This window comes from Pseudonaja textilis, chromosome 2, assembly GCF_049901715.1.
Source record: "Pseudonaja textilis isolate UNSWEBS1 chromosome 2, rPseTex1.2, whole genome shotgun sequence".
NCBI classification, from domain to species: domain Eukaryota; kingdom Metazoa; phylum Chordata; class Lepidosauria; order Squamata; family Elapidae; genus Pseudonaja; species Pseudonaja textilis.
In genome coordinates, this window is record NC_141991.1 from 42,783,081 (window position 1) to 42,800,148 (window position 17,068).

Below are 17,068 nucleotides of genomic sequence, written 5' to 3' on the forward strand. Positions count from 1 at the left end.
GTGTAATGAATCAGTTTTGGAAAGTATATATAATTTCTAGGCAATTCTAATTAGATTATAGAGTTAAAATCTTTCAAGTTTATAGCAAGAATAAAATTCCCACATAATTTAAATATGTTTTCCAAAGTAAAGGTGCATACACAAACTTTAAATTCTGTACTGGAAATAGTCAAACAAAAATGGTTTTAATCATCTCATCATACAGATGTTCTTAACCAATAAATGTCTTCAGAATTCATACATGTAAGTAAAATGTAATTTACTCATCTATTTTCTAGCAAAGAAATCATTCTTACTCTAGCCTACCTTGGCTTTCCTGAGGCGCAAGACTTGTTCCCAATGCATGACTTGAACAAAGGACCGACATGCCTACCACTGCTCTGCTGAAAGCTCATCTACCTGTGATGCCTGAAAGTTATAAAACTAAGTTTCAAGGAAGGCAACTCACTACAGAAACTAGTGAATCATTTAATTACTCTGCAGCTCCTCCCCAAACAGGGAACTTGTTCACCAGCATATGAAAAATAGCAACATGACTTCATTACAAGCCAGCCCTTTATGGAGATAAAAGCTCTCTTCCTCCTCCTTCCTTAAAAAAACAGAACTGCCTAAATAAAATAAAAGCTGTAAAAGTTCACCAATGTGGAGTGTCCATATAAACACCAAATGTTTTTAAAGGCAAAAGGTCCTAATGGAAAGAATGATTTAGAACAGCCTTTTAAAACAAAAAGCAGAGTCTGTTGAGGAGAAATGCTAATTTCTTACTCATTTCTTTTCATACGTAATTGTTCAGAAGTTTCAAGAACTACAGCAGTAATTTGTTTTGAGAACAGGAATCACAACCTCCTTCTTATTAGCCGAAACAAACATGTATGTACCTGTGTGTCTGGGTATATGCCAGAAATTAAGAGACTGGACAAACTAAGCTCTGAGTAACCATATAAGTCTGAGTGCTTGTGAAGTTACAACTTCTGGTCAAGTGCTCCATTATCAACAATGGATTGAGTTGAAATAGAGAAAATTTCATTACAGCCTTCAACAAGGCTGCACATGAGATAAGACAGAAACTGAGATGTAATAAGGGCTATTTTAAGCTAATGATTGAAATAGAAATAATTTAGAGAGGGGGAAAAAGAGAAAATGCATGCACACATATAGAAAATGATGGCTTGAGGGAAAACATAACTATGCCATGTTAGTTAGACAGAAAGATCCCAAGAAGCAAATCCAAAATCTACAAAAGACTGATACAATGGAAACACTGGAATCTATCCACCCCTGTTCTAAGAAACAATGGCAGTATGTCTACTCTTGTGAAAGATTTATGAAGGATTTTTAAAGCTTTGCAACAGAGACTAGTTCAGCTGACAGGCATTGAGGGATGGGAGACAGGTACCTTTACCATGTTACCAAATGATCCATCCCAAAACTGGTCAAATCGTATTCAGGTTCACAAGGAGAACAATAAATAAATTACCAACACAAGGACGGTTAGTGGTAGGAGGAAAAAAAAAGACTAGCTCTTTCCTAACTACCAGTTGCCTGCTTGGCAACCTGGACGGGAAAAGCTGGCTCTTCTTCTTCACCTGTTAGACCTGGTCTTGGAGAGCTGGCTCTTTCAGAGGCCCTCCATTTCTAACCTCACCACAGATGACCTGCGGGACTGAACCTGGTGTGAATAAACAGCTGGTTATCCCTTTTCATCTGCCAGAATCTCCCAGCATGGGGATACTTGCCTGGGCTGGAAGGATGGCAGACCAACAGTAAAATATGGTTTTAAGCTGCCAGATCTCTTGATTCCACAAGGACTGAAGGTTCTGGAAGTTTGAAAGAACTCCCTGGCAAAGGATGAAGAGTCCTGATATGGCTAAACCCATCACAAGCCACTCCAATTTAGTTGTGTTTGTTTATTTCATCAATTTATATGGCTGCCCAACTTGCAAATTACGATTCAGTCAGTAGATATGCCACAAAGTCAGCTGAATTTCCTGGTTCATTCTCAAGAATAATTTCAGAGAATACTTTTCTCTGGAGGCTGGAATTGTAGATGAAGAGGGTCAAGGTTTTTAGAAGTTGCAACAAGTGTAATTAGAGACAGGTGCTATGCTTCTTTTAGAAAAAAATGCTACCTGCTAGTATCCCTAAGCTGTACAATTATTCCAAAAGACTATACCTATTAATTTGTACAGGTGATACCAGTACTTAGTTAAATTGTTAACAATGAGACTGGGTCTACTAATGTCAGAATTGAGTGAATATATTGAATCACGAAAGAGCAACAATTTTTAAATAAACATTAACTTTGACAAAAGTATAACTATTGCAAGTGATATGTATCATTTCAAAGGGGGTTATTTCTATAGGAAAGTATGCATACCTACCTATAAAAACTAGGTTACTTCTTTTAGAAATATCTTTCACACATACAGAGAGAATAACTTTACTTATTTTATGCATATACAATTCATAAAACAATACTTTAACTTAAAAAAAAAGGAGAGCCTCAAACAAAGTAAAAATTCAGACTAAGAGAAAAAGAGATTCATGTTTTATACTTATCAATAATCAATGATTTATAGTGAATACACTACTATAATATTTATCTTATATCATATAAGCCATTTGTTTTGAGCCAGTACTCTTTAACATCTTCATACGTGATTCAGATGAGGAGTTAGAGAGGGAACTCATCAAATATGCAGACAACACCAAGCTGGGGGGGAACAGTCAATATTTTGGAAGACAGAGTTAAGATCCAGAAGAATCTTAACAGCTTGAAGACTACGCCTTTCCAATAAAATGCAATTCAATGGCGAGAAAAGTTAAGGTTTTTCATTTAGGAAGAAAATCAATAGGTGATGCATGGCTCAATAGCATAACTGTGGTGTACTGCAGGGCTTGGTACTTTTCCACTCCTTTTCAACATCTATATGAAGCTACTGGGTGGATCATCCGTCACCATGGGTTGAGGTATATATTGTATGCTAATGACACCCAACTCTACATTTCTCATCCTGGACATTCATATTTCGATTTGTTACCTTCAGGGAAGCATTATAGGTGTCTTAAAATGAGGACTAATAGATTGAGAAACAGTTTCTTTTCCAAGGCAGTAATTGTCTTGAATCAAACAGTGCATTTGTGATTTAGTCCTACTATTATTAGTATAATTATTATTTTAATTTTTAAAAACTCCGTAGTGTAATTGTGATGTGGTGTTTGGGGCACTGTGCTGGAGTAGCTTTCAAATTTCATTGTATTCGTAGAATGCAATGACAATAAAGGTATTCCTATTCTATTCTATTCTATTCTATTCTATTCTATTCTATTCTATTCTATTCTATTCTATTCTATGTAACCCAAGTGATGCTGTGGCTGTCGTTTTGCAGTGCCTGAAGACTGGGTGGGGGGTGGGGAGCTAGATGAGGGATAATAGGCTTTAACCGAACCCTGGCAAAACCAAATGGCTTTGAGGATGTGGGGCTCTGGGATCCGGGACTTTGCCATCTTTAACTCTGGATAGGGTGGCACTGGATGCTACATTCTAACCACTGTGATAGCTTCTAAGTTCACAGCTTAGACAGACTGTATCTGAACATTATTAATCTGTCAAAGATCAAGGCACCCATGTTTGAAAGGAAGAATGAAGTGTACAATTCTAATTATATGTTAACAATGAAATACTAGAGTATGTACATGAGACTGTATACAAGTATATGATTATTAAAAATGGGACTAAAGATGGAAGATTTAAAATCATTCACATGCTGATAGAATTGTAATGACGAATATACAGTCTTCTGCAAGGAATTAATTTCAGTTGAAACAGCTGGTCCTACAAATATTCTCCGTACTTATCTCCTCTGTTATAAATATAAAGTAAGCTGGTTAGAGTGGAAATGGGATGCTTAAGAAATATGTATGGTAAAATGAGATAAGGCAATGAAAAAACTGTTGTTGAATGAATGTGGACTGAATACAAAAGTAACTGATCAATACAACAAAAAAACATTCAGGTGGTTTTGTTAGCAATAATGAATGAGGATCCAATTGCCGAATAAATATCTGGAACAAGAGAGTAAATCACAAGAAAGAAGAACAGGTACAGTGAATGGTGGTGATATCAACTAATTTTAGTTATATCTCAAATTCCTTTTTCTCATTTCATGCCTTTATTCTTTGGTTTGATATTTTTCACTCCTTTTCTGCATTCTTCTGTAAAGCACATACCTTGAACAGAATGATGGGGATACATAGTCAAACTAATCAGATTTGTATAATTCATATTAAATATATTTTAGTGAAATTGTAATAATTACAACAACTAGCTATAATGTTTCAAAGGAGTCTATTATGTTAGCACATATATATTACAGTGGAGCATACTTTCCAAAGAAACTGAGGTCAATGTTTTGCAAACTTATTTTGTTTATTGACTGTGACTTCAAGTCCCACCTTAGCCATGAAAGCCAGTTGGATGACTTTAGGTCAATCTCTCCCAGCCCAATCCTCCTCACAGGGCTGTTGTTGTGGGGAAAATAAGAGGAGGAAGATATGTTGGATATGTTCTTTATTTTTAGTTATTTGCAAAAATAATAAAGATGGCATACAAATACACATACTCAAAACTCAATCTGACACCAGTAGGTAAACATCATTCTACACATGGAAGGAACATGTCCTGATCTGCCTTAGGCTGAAAATTTTGTGAATTGTACATGGATTAAGGAGTAACAGTCATGCATGAAATAGTTTTTGCATTTACATGTATGGCAGGACACAGGGTTTATGTAAACCCTGACTTGTACAAACCTGACTTTATGCAATGAGTTGAAAAATGATGAGAAGTTCTTCAAAAAATGCAGTGGTACCAGCTGCTTTATACCTGCATGAGGGATATGATTTAAAATAAAATGCGTGTGGAGGGGGCTGAAAAAAAATCTTTATAACTTATTTATTACTTTCACAGCATCTCCTCAGTCATATCATCACCACTGCAGGCAGTACCTGTGCTTGACCTGTGGTTTTTTTTTCTCCCATACCCAACAATTAGGCAGAGCAGAAAAATTGGAGACAAAAGGATTTCAAGAGAACAAGATGATTGGGCTGGCGCCTAAAGGTGGGAGCACTATGCAAACAGTGTACTCTCTTGAAATCCCTTTCTGTCTAACCTTCCATTCTACAAGGAAGGAGAAAAAAAAAGCTAGTGATTTCAGTATGCAATATCTCCTTCACCTAACCTTGCTTCCAAAGAAAGAAATTTCAAGAGAGTAAGCTGTTTACTCTTTTACACATCAAGAGCAATGCAATCATGCCAGTAGGTAAAGAATTGCCTACATCATTTGCTTATTCTCCCCACCCCCCACCCCCCCACAGTAGAGAGACTAGGAAAATAATTCAAGAAAATACTAAAATGTATGTATAGCAGCCAGCCCTAGACTGCCATCCCCGTCGTATTGCCTTTGATGTGCAAACAGCTTCTTTTAATGCTTACAATACAGTATGCAGGCACTTGAGCATTCCAAAGGGTGGGGGAATGGTTAGGAAGCAAACAAAGGCTAAAGGTGTGCAACTGAACAGTTTGTCTCTTTCCAGCTGGAAAGCACAGTGAGGGTCACGTGAGTTCACAGAGTTGCCAGTCCAAATTTGGGCAAAGCAAGGGCTAGCTGTAATCAATTATTACGGTTATTATTCAATGACATAGAAATGGCTTTTATTATTATCTCAACATTTGAACCCTTCTTTTGAGTACTATAATTCAATGAAATGGCACTTCACTTCTCTGTTATAAAGAACATTTTTAAAGACAGTTTAATAATTAAGAGTATTTGAATTTTAAAATGGATATTTATCGGCAATATTAATTAAAAACCAGATGCCCCTTTGCTGTGTATTACTAAAACATATGTGATACATGACACTCTTTATTATTTAACAGCAAAGAAACATTTTGACGTAGTGTGGTTTTCCTACAAAAATACAATTGTTCAAATTATGGGGAGAGAAAAACTTTGTCTTTGCCCTGCATTTCAAATGTCCACTCTGGTATCTTTCCAATGCAAGTCTTATATATTTTAAAAAATGCTTCCCAAGCTTTTAAATTTATGTATGTATTTTATTTCGATCCTGCTTTTTACAGAGTAGTTGTTTTAGCTTACTGTAATGTATCAGCGATTGCATGGTGTTTTAAATATTTTACTTGAGTCACTCCATTAATGTATTTTAAGGGAAGAGTATAAATCTAAATAAAATATTTTTGTAAATAATTCACAAACATAGAAAAATATTTATGGATGCTAATTGCAATAGATATGAAAAAAGGTATGCTCATCTTCAGAAAAGAGGATAGGAGGAATACAATCAAAAACCAAATCACAAATAAAAATACTTTGATTGCTTTGGAGTTGCCTCAACTCAAACTGAAAATTAGCACTTATATTTCTCTCCAAATGAAGTCAACTTAAAAAACTAAACATATTGTGTATGTTCTTAAGACTGGGTGATCAAGAAGTTATTCCTGAATTAATACTCTTATTACTTACTGTAAGGTCATAATTAGATGATATATCAATATTAGATATTTCTTTTTATATAACATCACGTCACATACATAGAATAGCATGTAATTAAGCAATATCAGTTTGTATGCTTTTCAGGTGACTTATTGGGGAAAGGACGAGGAGGAGCTATGTAACTGCTATTTGGGGGAAAATAAATCGAATGAAAATGAAACTATCTAGATAATGTTCTCTGTAGCTTATACTCTGGGAACAAGTGGTGGTCCCCAACCTTTCTGGTTCTGTAGACCAGTAGTTCTGGAGTTTTGCATACTCACACTCTTGCTCACCCCTTGCGCAGCCTGGTACCAGGCTGTGGACTGGGGTTTGGGGAACCTTGCTCTAGAAAACTTGTTGTGTTATGGTCTTTTAAGTCAACCCTGACTCTTGGTAACTGCAGAAACAAGTTTTCTTCATTTTGGGGAGGGGGGGGTGGCTTCTCAACTTCTTCTTCCCAGAGCTAAGAGACAAGGATTCTAAGTGGCTTTTGTACATACGGGGATTAAAACTCATGACCCTCAGCTTCTAATGGAGGGGCTGTAACCACTGCACCAAACTAGTTTACTAGTTCTCAAAATGCAGGACATTAGGAACAACACATTCTAAATTCTAAGCAAACATTTTGGGCTTTTATTTATGTAGTTATTTATTTATTTGGCCATCCAGCTCATTGGGCAGATTACATAGGGTTCAAAACATAAAAGAACACACCATGTTCCAGCATAACTGAATTGAAAGCAGACCATACAGCAGTCCAATTCTAAAATCACTACAGGACTGGCTCATCCAATACTCCAATACAGTACAGTGAGCCAGTACACTCTGAGAAGTACCAATATTACATGGATATGTTATCATCATGTATCAAGACAAGCAAGCAAATTCAATGGGGACGCCAGTAGAAAGTGACAAGTTGTGATCCCATGAGGACTTGCAACCTGTATAATCCTCACTTAGTGACAGCAAACAGGATTACCAGAACTGCCATTGTAGCAGTCACATGATTTTTTTGGCTCACAACCACATCATTTAATAATGGAATTTCTGACCCCAAATTAGCCTTATTACATACAGATCAGACTGTTCCCTTTCAGCATAAGCAACCGTATGCAAATAAGAGAAAAGGAATAAAAAATTTTTTGTTGTGAACTTAAAGGCATGTGGTGAGAAAAAGGCAATGGAATATTTCTCTAAGTCAAATTTACACCAACAATGTTCACTAAGCCTTTCCATGCTCTTTTTTTTCTCCATATCCTTTCAACATATCCAATGTCCAAATACTGCTCCATAAATTGTCTTATGTTCTTCAAACATCTTGCCTCTATTTTTCAAGATTTAATCAATGCCACCCAACCAGGACCTTCATGATTTTCTCTTTTCTTTTGAACCCCTTGCATGCTCTTTATAAATTTGTTTTACAATCTTGTTCTGTCTGCATGATCAGACCATCTGAAGATCTGCATTTTATATTGGCCACTTTTGTATTTATTCTAGTCATTGGCATTCATTCTTTTTTGACACAATTCCTCCATGTTGTTACTGTACACCAAGGGTCCCCAATCCCCGGGCCACTACTGGACTATGGCTTATTCAGAACCAGGCCACACGAGAGGCAGGCCAGTATACACATGTAGCTCTACTCGTGCAAGTGGCACCCCAAAGGTTTTTCTCTTGAGTGACTGGAGCTGTGTGCACTCATCGACCTACTGCTTGAGCAACCCAGTTCCCATCTCCTCCCCACATCCTGATGCCGATGTCCAACAACAGAGTGATGAGAGCAGAGTCTGAGTGGGATGAACGCAACGTGCTCAGCTTCTCTGACTTACTGAGGCTGCCTGTGCAGGACACCCAATCTGCTTTTGGAGTGTCGGGCAGCCTTGTTGAGTCTGAAGAAGCACGAGACCGTGCCCTCAAAGGCGTATCTTCTCCACACCAGAAGCTTTTGCCAATGGTTGAGAAACTTCAGGGGAACGATCTCGAGCTGCTTCAGGCCTTCCATCCCTTTGCAAACGATTTTGGCATGGAGAAGCCTGAAGGAGCACGAAAGCGTTCCCTAAAGGTTTCTATTCTCTCTTGTGCGAGTGGAACTCCATGTGTGCGCATGTGAACATCCAGAGGCCAGCCCACCAGTTACGTGGCCTGGTTCCCCTCCCCCCCAAGCCAGGCCGTCAAGCCGCAACGGTTAGGGACTGCTGTTGTACACCCTTAAATATCCCATCACATAGTATACCCACTCCTGAAGCAAGCCACAAACATATTTTAACACTTCTTCAGTTATGCTATCAATATCTGCAACTTTGTAATTTTCAACAAGATATTACGCTTTCCTCTTCATAATTTTTTTTTTTTTGGTTATGGTATGAGTTTCAATTCCATGTTTCAATGTATGACTGTAATTTCCAAAACAAATCTTTAAATTATTCCCTCCAAAGTACCCTCATTTCAGTTCGTTCTCAAATTGCCAATACTTTTATTATTACCGTGTTTTTCACACTATAAGACGCACCCTGACCATGAGATGCACCTAGGTTTAGAGGACAACAGGCAATGACAAAGACAGAAGAGGCGGGCTTCAGCACTGTAAAAGGATCTTGCCGCCATGGCCTGTTTTTTTCCCACTCCATAAGATGCACTTTTTTTGGGGGGGTGGGGGAGTGTGTCTTATGGAGCGAAAAATACGGTAAGTCCATTTACTATGTTGGAGGTTCCTTTTAGCCCTCGTCACAGATTTTCAAAGTAGCTGTTTATTACCATCAAAACTGATTTATTTCTTTCCTTCCACAACATCTTTTGCAACTCTTTTTCTCTATATATACACTTTATACATTTTTCTCAACTCATTTTCAGTACCAGATTCTCTACAACTCATTTTGCACAACTGCTGCTTCTTTCATTTATCATTTAACCAAGCATCCTTTATCATTCTTTCCACAAGCATGATGTCACACACTCCTGTAACATTGTATAAGTTAATTTTTCACCGTGTTCCAAGCACCTTTCATATCATTCATTTTGCTGTGATATTACTTGGACATCTAACACTTTTCCCACCCTCGAAAATTCATATTTTTTCTTCCTGAAGTTCCTTTACTTTCATTTTGGTTCCTTTCACTTCTTTCCTTTTCTTCCATATACCATTTTCCCTCAAGTTCCACACAATTCTATCAAATAATGGTTTGTTCCATATTCAGAACTTCTCACCATTCTTCTATCCTTCATTTATTTCCTAAAATTTTATCACAAAGCAAATAGTAATGCTTTTAGAGTTACGTTTTTTCTTTTGCCCTTTGTGTATGTGTGTTTGTGTGTGTGTGTGTGTGTGTGTGTGTGTAGCTAAGTGTATAGTATGTCTAAATCAATTATCTGGGGGGGAAAACATTTTCTGGGTGATCACCATTCTCTTTTGTATTGGGTTTCCAAACAGAACAAACATTTTTCTTTATACCTTCTGAACTTGTTCATGTCATCCAGCAGAATATTTTTTTCCCTGAATTTTTTTTCATTTAATTTTTTATATATACAGTATATTTTTTTCCCAAAATGCCTATCTGGTACTTCCACTGTCATCGTTCACCAAATATAACAAGCAAATATCACTAATTTGCAGATTACTATGTTTATATGCATCCACGGTAACCTAATGTCATATTTATTCTCCTCATTCAGAATAAAATATATCCAATATTTTAATATTTTCTCTAAATATATCCAATTAATAAAAGTGCACTAAAGGCAGTCAGAGAGGCAGCCTTGTGTTACTTATCAAAAAGCAATAATGGTGGGATAAAAATATAATCTAATAATCACTGGAAGTTGCCATTTTTTTTCTTTAAGGTAAACTTTTTCTTCAGCTTGCTTCCTTTCTTTCCTCTATCTAAAACCTGGCAGCACTCATCAAGGAACTTACAAGTTTTGTCACCTTCTTACCAGTAAATTTAGAAAATTCAGTAGTTAAAAAGGATCCAGATTAAAGGGCAGAGGTAGATAGTTCAGTTACAGAACCTAATGGGGGAGAGATTAACAAGTCTGACCCTCCCAGCTTCGTTTTCTTTATTGAAAAAATATGGTTTTTTGCTGGTAGGGAGGGAGTTAAGCAAGGAAAAGGTTTAGGGAAGCTGCTGCCTTGATTGTAGGTATCCGATTTCCCCAAAGCCTAGGATTGGTTTGCAGTCTCCCAGTACCTTAACCCACAAATGTGGCTTCATCAGCTAAGCATGGAGGCCTGTTTGGAAGCCTTTCTGGCATTGGAATGGGGTACTAGGCCCTAATCTAGCTGGACTCTTCCTCCCTTGCTGGGCTGTTTTTGGCTTTGCAAAGCTTTTTGCTGCTTGTCTGCCTACTTAGCTGACTGATGGATCTCCCCTACCCATGAGGTCACCCATGCTGGCTTACGTTCATTTTATAGTGGCATCAGGGAGGCAGGAGGTAGGGGTAATTAAGCCAGGCTGTCTCACTTAATGGTTGTCATCACAGGTTCCATTACATTCAAAAGTCAAGGACTACCTGTAGTGCCTCTAGTTCAGGGGTGCCAAACTCAAGTCCTGTGGGCCGGATCCTGCCCATGGAGGGTTCTTAGATCTGGTCCACGTGGCCGCCCTGGAAACAATGAAGAACCAGCCTGCTGCCTCTGCCAGTGAAAACAGAATCCAGGAAAGCTGTGTGCGGCCTCCCTGAGCTCTGTTTTCGCTGGCAGAGAGTTGTAGGAGGCTGTCACGACTGAATGAGTGATGTCAAGCTGGCCATGCCCCCTGTCCTCCCAAGGTCAAACACAATCCTCACATGGCTCTCAATGACATTGCGTTTGACACCCCTGCTCTAGTCAATCTCAACTGATCTCTGCAGAATTAGAAGTAACCAGATTAGTGAATGCATGGGAATCGTCATCTTGTCCTGCCTTTTAAAATACATTTTGATCAACTCAAGGCAGCAAAAATGCCTAATACTATCTCCTCCTCCTATTTTCTTCATAACAATAACCCTGTGAAGGGAGTTGAGCTGACAGAGAGCGAATGAATAACTGATGGCCAGACTAGAAAGTTGGAAAAAATACCCTGGACAAAGTGGTGGCAAAACAATTCTCTATACAACATGGGTAGAATCACTAGGAGTTAATCGACCACAATGGAGGGAATTCTTTTTTTTATTGCTGAGTCACAAGTTATTTTAGAAACTATTTATCACCCAGGCATTTACAAATCAGCTGTTTTGGAGAGTTGAGAGAGATTTGGCTGCAGGAGAAAAAAACAGGCCTTTCCACATTAAATAGCATAATTGTTCCATACAGTTGGTAGCTTGCACCACCAATGTCATTTTGTGGAGTTGTTTTCCTCTTATAGTGGTGTAGAAAGTATAGTTTTCATTTAGAACTTTTTCTCTGGTCTTTTTAATTTTGCTGGAGTATAAAGGAAAACTACTTTAGTTTAATTTACCTAAATACCGACTTATCTAAATACAATATGAACCATTATGTGAAAATCCTTTAGAAATTATTTGAAAAGAAAAGATAAGTTCATATCATGGAAAAGCCCATCCATAAGACCCTCCTGAACTTTCACTCCACTTCAAAATATTGCTAAGAAATATTGAAATCTATGTTGAAGCAATGGAGAATGCATTTATAAGCTAACGAACAATGGGAGATGCAAATAGTTACTGACTTTTCTGACTGCTTTATCTTTTTGGAGCTATTTCTTTCCATTTCAATTAGACAAACTTCTTAATTTTATTTCCAGTAGACATACTGTACAGAACTCTTCAGTTACTGCTATTAAATCCAAAATGCATAGTATGTTTATATCTGGATTTCTAGGGATCAAGCATGGACTCACAAAATCCATTGCCTTGAGTGGAGATCTGAAGTAGTCTAGGAAACAAAAACCCATTTAAATGTTCTCATCTAAATATTATTTAATTCTAAGTTCAGTGATGATTCTTTTGGGGAAAACATGGATAGTAAAAGTCCAGCTTATTTGATTGTAATATGAGCAACCTCTTTTGTGGCAATGGAGCAAGTCTGAGCAACTATACATTTGTCTTTTTTTTTTTTAAGATAAAAATGGACTATACTATTGCAATATAAGCAGCTTCAAGATTAAGGGAATGTTTGGTTTTGTGATGTTTTCCTTTTGTATAGATGTTTGTGTGCCATATTGTATTTTTATATTGTCAAACTAATAATTTAATTATAAGAATTTTAAAAAATCAGTCCTCAAAAGGTATATTTTGTTTCTTCTCTTGTAATAATTCTTCTACATTAAGATGTAAATCTATAATCGATCAACATCTGTCTGCCTGTTGTCTGTCTGAAAACCCAGAGAACAATCTTCTGTCAAACCTACAAAATTACTAAGTAAGGTTTATTAACAGATTCATTAGAAGGAATTAGGAACCAATTTAGATATAAGTTTCAGCAATTCACCACTGTTCTTTATGCTTTTTTTCAAAAATAGAAAGACATATAGCATGCATGTATGAATCACAGAAGTGGTTCAGGAGATGCACCGAGAAAGCTATTCATCTATTCTATTTGGATTGTTCATACTGTCACCAATTTGTTATATCACGTGTAAGATAATTAACTACCTTATGACTATCTTAATTTGGTACAAGATATCTTTTTTTAAAAAAAAATTTTTTATTGGTTTTTAAAAACAAACATAAATAAACAAAACATAAAAACATCAAACTTTCTTCCACAGGTATACAAACAGTGTGCCGGTTGGTTTACAAATTATTTTGTGCATCCATTTCGTAGTCTTCAATTACAGCTACATTACATAAAAGCTCATATCATCAATCAAAAATTAAATATCTTAGTATCATTATTAATCAATCATTTGACTATAGTTTTATTCATTCATATTTTACGAGATAACCATAATTTACTTAATTTATTTTATAACCATTCATATTATCCTCTCAAATCTATCCTAAATACATTTTGTAGATATAATAAAAAAAGAAGTACATCTTTATATATTTATTATTTTCTAAAAATCTACATATTTCATTACTGTATTTTATTATCTAACCATTGATAGAAAAGGTCCCAAATTTTATAAAATTGTTTATCCTCTTGTTCTCCAATTTCAAATGTCAATCTACTCATTTCAGCACATTCCAATATTTTCATAATGATTTCCTCCTGCGATGGTATTTTCTCATTGATTTGTTGTTGGGGTGGCATGCTTTTTTATGGTACAAGGGAACTAAAACACAGGGGTATTTTAGAAGACATTATATATGGGAGTCTTTGTGGTTAAATTGGGAGAAGATTAAAAGATAATGTTATTTGAAAATTCCAGTCTGGCTATCGACTATTGAAGCATTTTCTTATCCTATAATATATAAAAAGGAATAAACAGTTAGATATGGGGAAATATTGAATGAAAAGGGTGAACTTAAATCTATGCAAAAACTAGAGGAACAAGGTATAAAGATGAATTGGTTTTCATACGTGCAAATACATTCAAGGTATGATAAAGATTTTAAAACAGAAGGTTTCTATGATAAATTGACTGATCTTGACAGATACTGATGAAAAGGTGATTAAAAAATTGTATGGATATTTATTAGAAATTAAACTAGAAGAACAAGTTAAAGAAACTATGATTGCTTGGGGGAAGAACTTTGGATCTGGGATTGATTTAGAAAAATGGCAAAAATTGTGGTCTCAAAATTATAAAATGACAATGTCAACAGCTTATAAAGAAAATTTGTATAAGATGTTTTACAGGTGGCATTTCCCCCTGACAAGAATAGCAAGAATGTTCAAGAATAAATCCGAAAAATATTGGAAATGTCATCAGACACCTGGCTCATATTACCATATGTGGTGGACTTGTGCGGACGCTAAAAAATACTGGACTAAAATCCACATGTGGTTGGAAAAAATGACAAAAAAAACATATAGACTTGAAACCAGAGATATTTTTATTGGGAATTTTACCTGAAACATATAGCAAAGATTTGAAATACCTGATTGTAAATGTATTAACAGCGGCTAGGATTGTATTTGCTAAAAACAAGATATCTTTGTATTAATACCATTTATATTTATTATCTAAGTAATTTATTACTTCTATCTTCTATCATGAAAGTGACTTCTAACTTTATACTTATGGTAAAATGCAGCCCATATCAGCCTTGCAAGATAGTCCATACAGGAAGCACACCCAGAAGTACTAGATGTATCTTCTGTTAAATTAACAGAATCTTGCAAGTCTGAAAATATCTCTCTCCCCGCTCACCTTTACAGTCCAAGAAACCAGGCAGAGCCTCTTCTGAGTCATTTGCCACACCCCCATTGCTTTGGCAAGCTTAGCTGCCCTTTATCTGACTGTTGTCTAGTCTGCGATTCTTCTTCCAATTTACTAAGGCCATTTCCACCTGCCATTACAGTCCACCACTACATCATCAGTAAGCTATTGTTGTTGCGGCACATCAAAACAGTGCTAAAGAGTGAATTAGTAGTATCAGGTGCTGGCTATAACAAAGAAACTAATATGTTAAATACTGTAATAACATTTTGTTCCTATATTATTTCATATACATTGGCATCCAAATTTACATTGGTTAAATGGAGACACAAAATTTATTGGGATCAACTGTGTTTAATGTAGTACAGCAAGTTTATGATATGGGGAGAAAAATAGCATGGTACAATTAAGAGAATAAATTTCAACATAAATGTATGTAAGCATGTATTATTTTACTAGGCTGATATTTTAGCCTAGCTTTCAGGCACCATTTGAAAACACTACTGTTTATGTAAGTTTTTAATGGGTGTAATAATATCTGCCTTGATCTTGGATATTTGCAGTTCTTTTACAATTATACTAAAGATGTTTTGAACATTCTTGGCATATTTGCAGAGGTGGGGCTACTAGGGAGTGGGGGAGACATTGTACTTTTGCCCATAAAATAAATATTCATCTTAATTATATTGGAAACCACTTTGAAAATTTTCATTAAAAAGCTGGGCATTTTTCAAAGATATTCATCAATTTTTTTTGCATTTTAAGAACTGTGAGGTATCTTCCCATTCCAAACAGAAGACCCCATTACCTGGGATTAATATCACTTGAAACTTTCCACCAGAATATTTTACAGTGATTTTTTTATTGTGCATTATTTATTCTAAGCAACTGCTTTGATTTATGGAAAAAGAGGGCTGCTGCACACAGTACATTAGTAACAGCAGTGCCATTTCTTAAGAAAACATTCACTCAGAAAACAATATATTTGTAGGCAAATGGGGCCAGATTTTTTATGGTATTAGCATGGAGCTAGCATAATAGCTTATGCATGTATATTTTATATTCCAGAATGGGAAATAAATCAGTACAAGTATAAACTTTTTAATCTATTTTCATCTGTACACTGAGTAACAAATGTAACAAGGATGCTCTTCCAGAACGTACTCTACAAAACAAATTGTGTTTTTATTTTCAAATGTACAGATGTACAGAAAATTTGTTAGCCCTTATATTTCTTTTCAAGCTGGAGTAGCAGTTTATAAAAAAACCAAAAAGATAATAACTTTAATTACAAAAAGAAATGGGATATACAATAAGAGTATATGCCCATACTGGTTTCTCTGTCCGGTATCGATGATTCTGCAGTATTGTTTATATTCTCTATAAAATGCACATTATATAGCTAGGGGGGGAAAAAAGCAAAGCAAGCCAAAAAAGGTTTGTGGGTCGAAAGCATCTCTTTCACTCGCTTATCTTTCAAAAGGAAATGCCATTCACAACTGAGATGTAAATTCAGGCAAGACTCTCTATACCCTGAACCGACTTAACTGCCAGAGTTAAAACAATTACAAGATAACCAAAAAGCCAAGGCGGAAATAAATTTCCTAAAAGATTGCTTATCAATGAAGTCATATGCTACCTGAGTTTTAAATAGAACAGCTCCATCGGTTGCCACAAGGTTTCCTGAGATGATCTCACCTGGATTGCCTCACAGACATGCTTTTCACAGCACACACAGGTACAGCAGCACCACATAAACATTGCTGCATGGCCGGTGAGCAATGCCTTGCCCAGTGCTAGGTACTGCTCGGACTGTGTCCCAGACTGGCTACTTCATTCCCTACATCTGCAAGACTGAAAGTGCTCTGTGTAATTGCTGTATAAAAAGACCATTTGCCAAAACAAACAGCTCTGTGTGCTTCAGTATCATTGATTCAAATGAACAGTTACACTGAGGCTACACATGGCATACGCTTTCTTGGAAGAGAACATTAAGAAACAAAAAGCAAGCTCATGGACACTTGAATTTAACGTGACAGAACCATACAAGCCATAGCTAGAGAGCCCCTCATTTGAAAAATCTATTTATTTAATATAGTATTCTTGTTAAACAGGGATGGGAAAGCTTATAACTATTTATAGAGCTGTTATGTAAAGGGAAGGAGAATTCCTTTTCAGCATCCAGCTGGTGTGGATTCTATATGTTTAATCTTAAATTTATTTGATATTTGGTCCTTTTTTTGGTAGACATTT

At 36.2% G+C, this 17,068-nt stretch overlaps 1 protein-coding gene across 6 annotated transcripts in view; it reads right to left on the reverse strand.

Annotated features, from left to right (window-relative positions):
• The window catches only part of TMCC1 (transmembrane and coiled-coil domain family 1), a 114,513-nt gene that overhangs the window by 20,565 nt on the left and 76,880 nt on the right, over nt 1–17,068 (reverse strand). Inside the window, exon 1 of one of the 6 annotated variants that reach the window (XM_026722907.2) lies at nt 307–527. The exons of the other annotated variants lie outside the window; for them this stretch is intronic. Coding sequence (XP_026578692.1) covers nt 307–345 — 39 coding nt within the window. The 5' untranslated portion in view covers nt 346–527. Of the gene's footprint in view, nt 1–306; nt 528–17,068 lie in introns of those variants that run through there. 6 annotated transcript variants of the gene reach the window in all.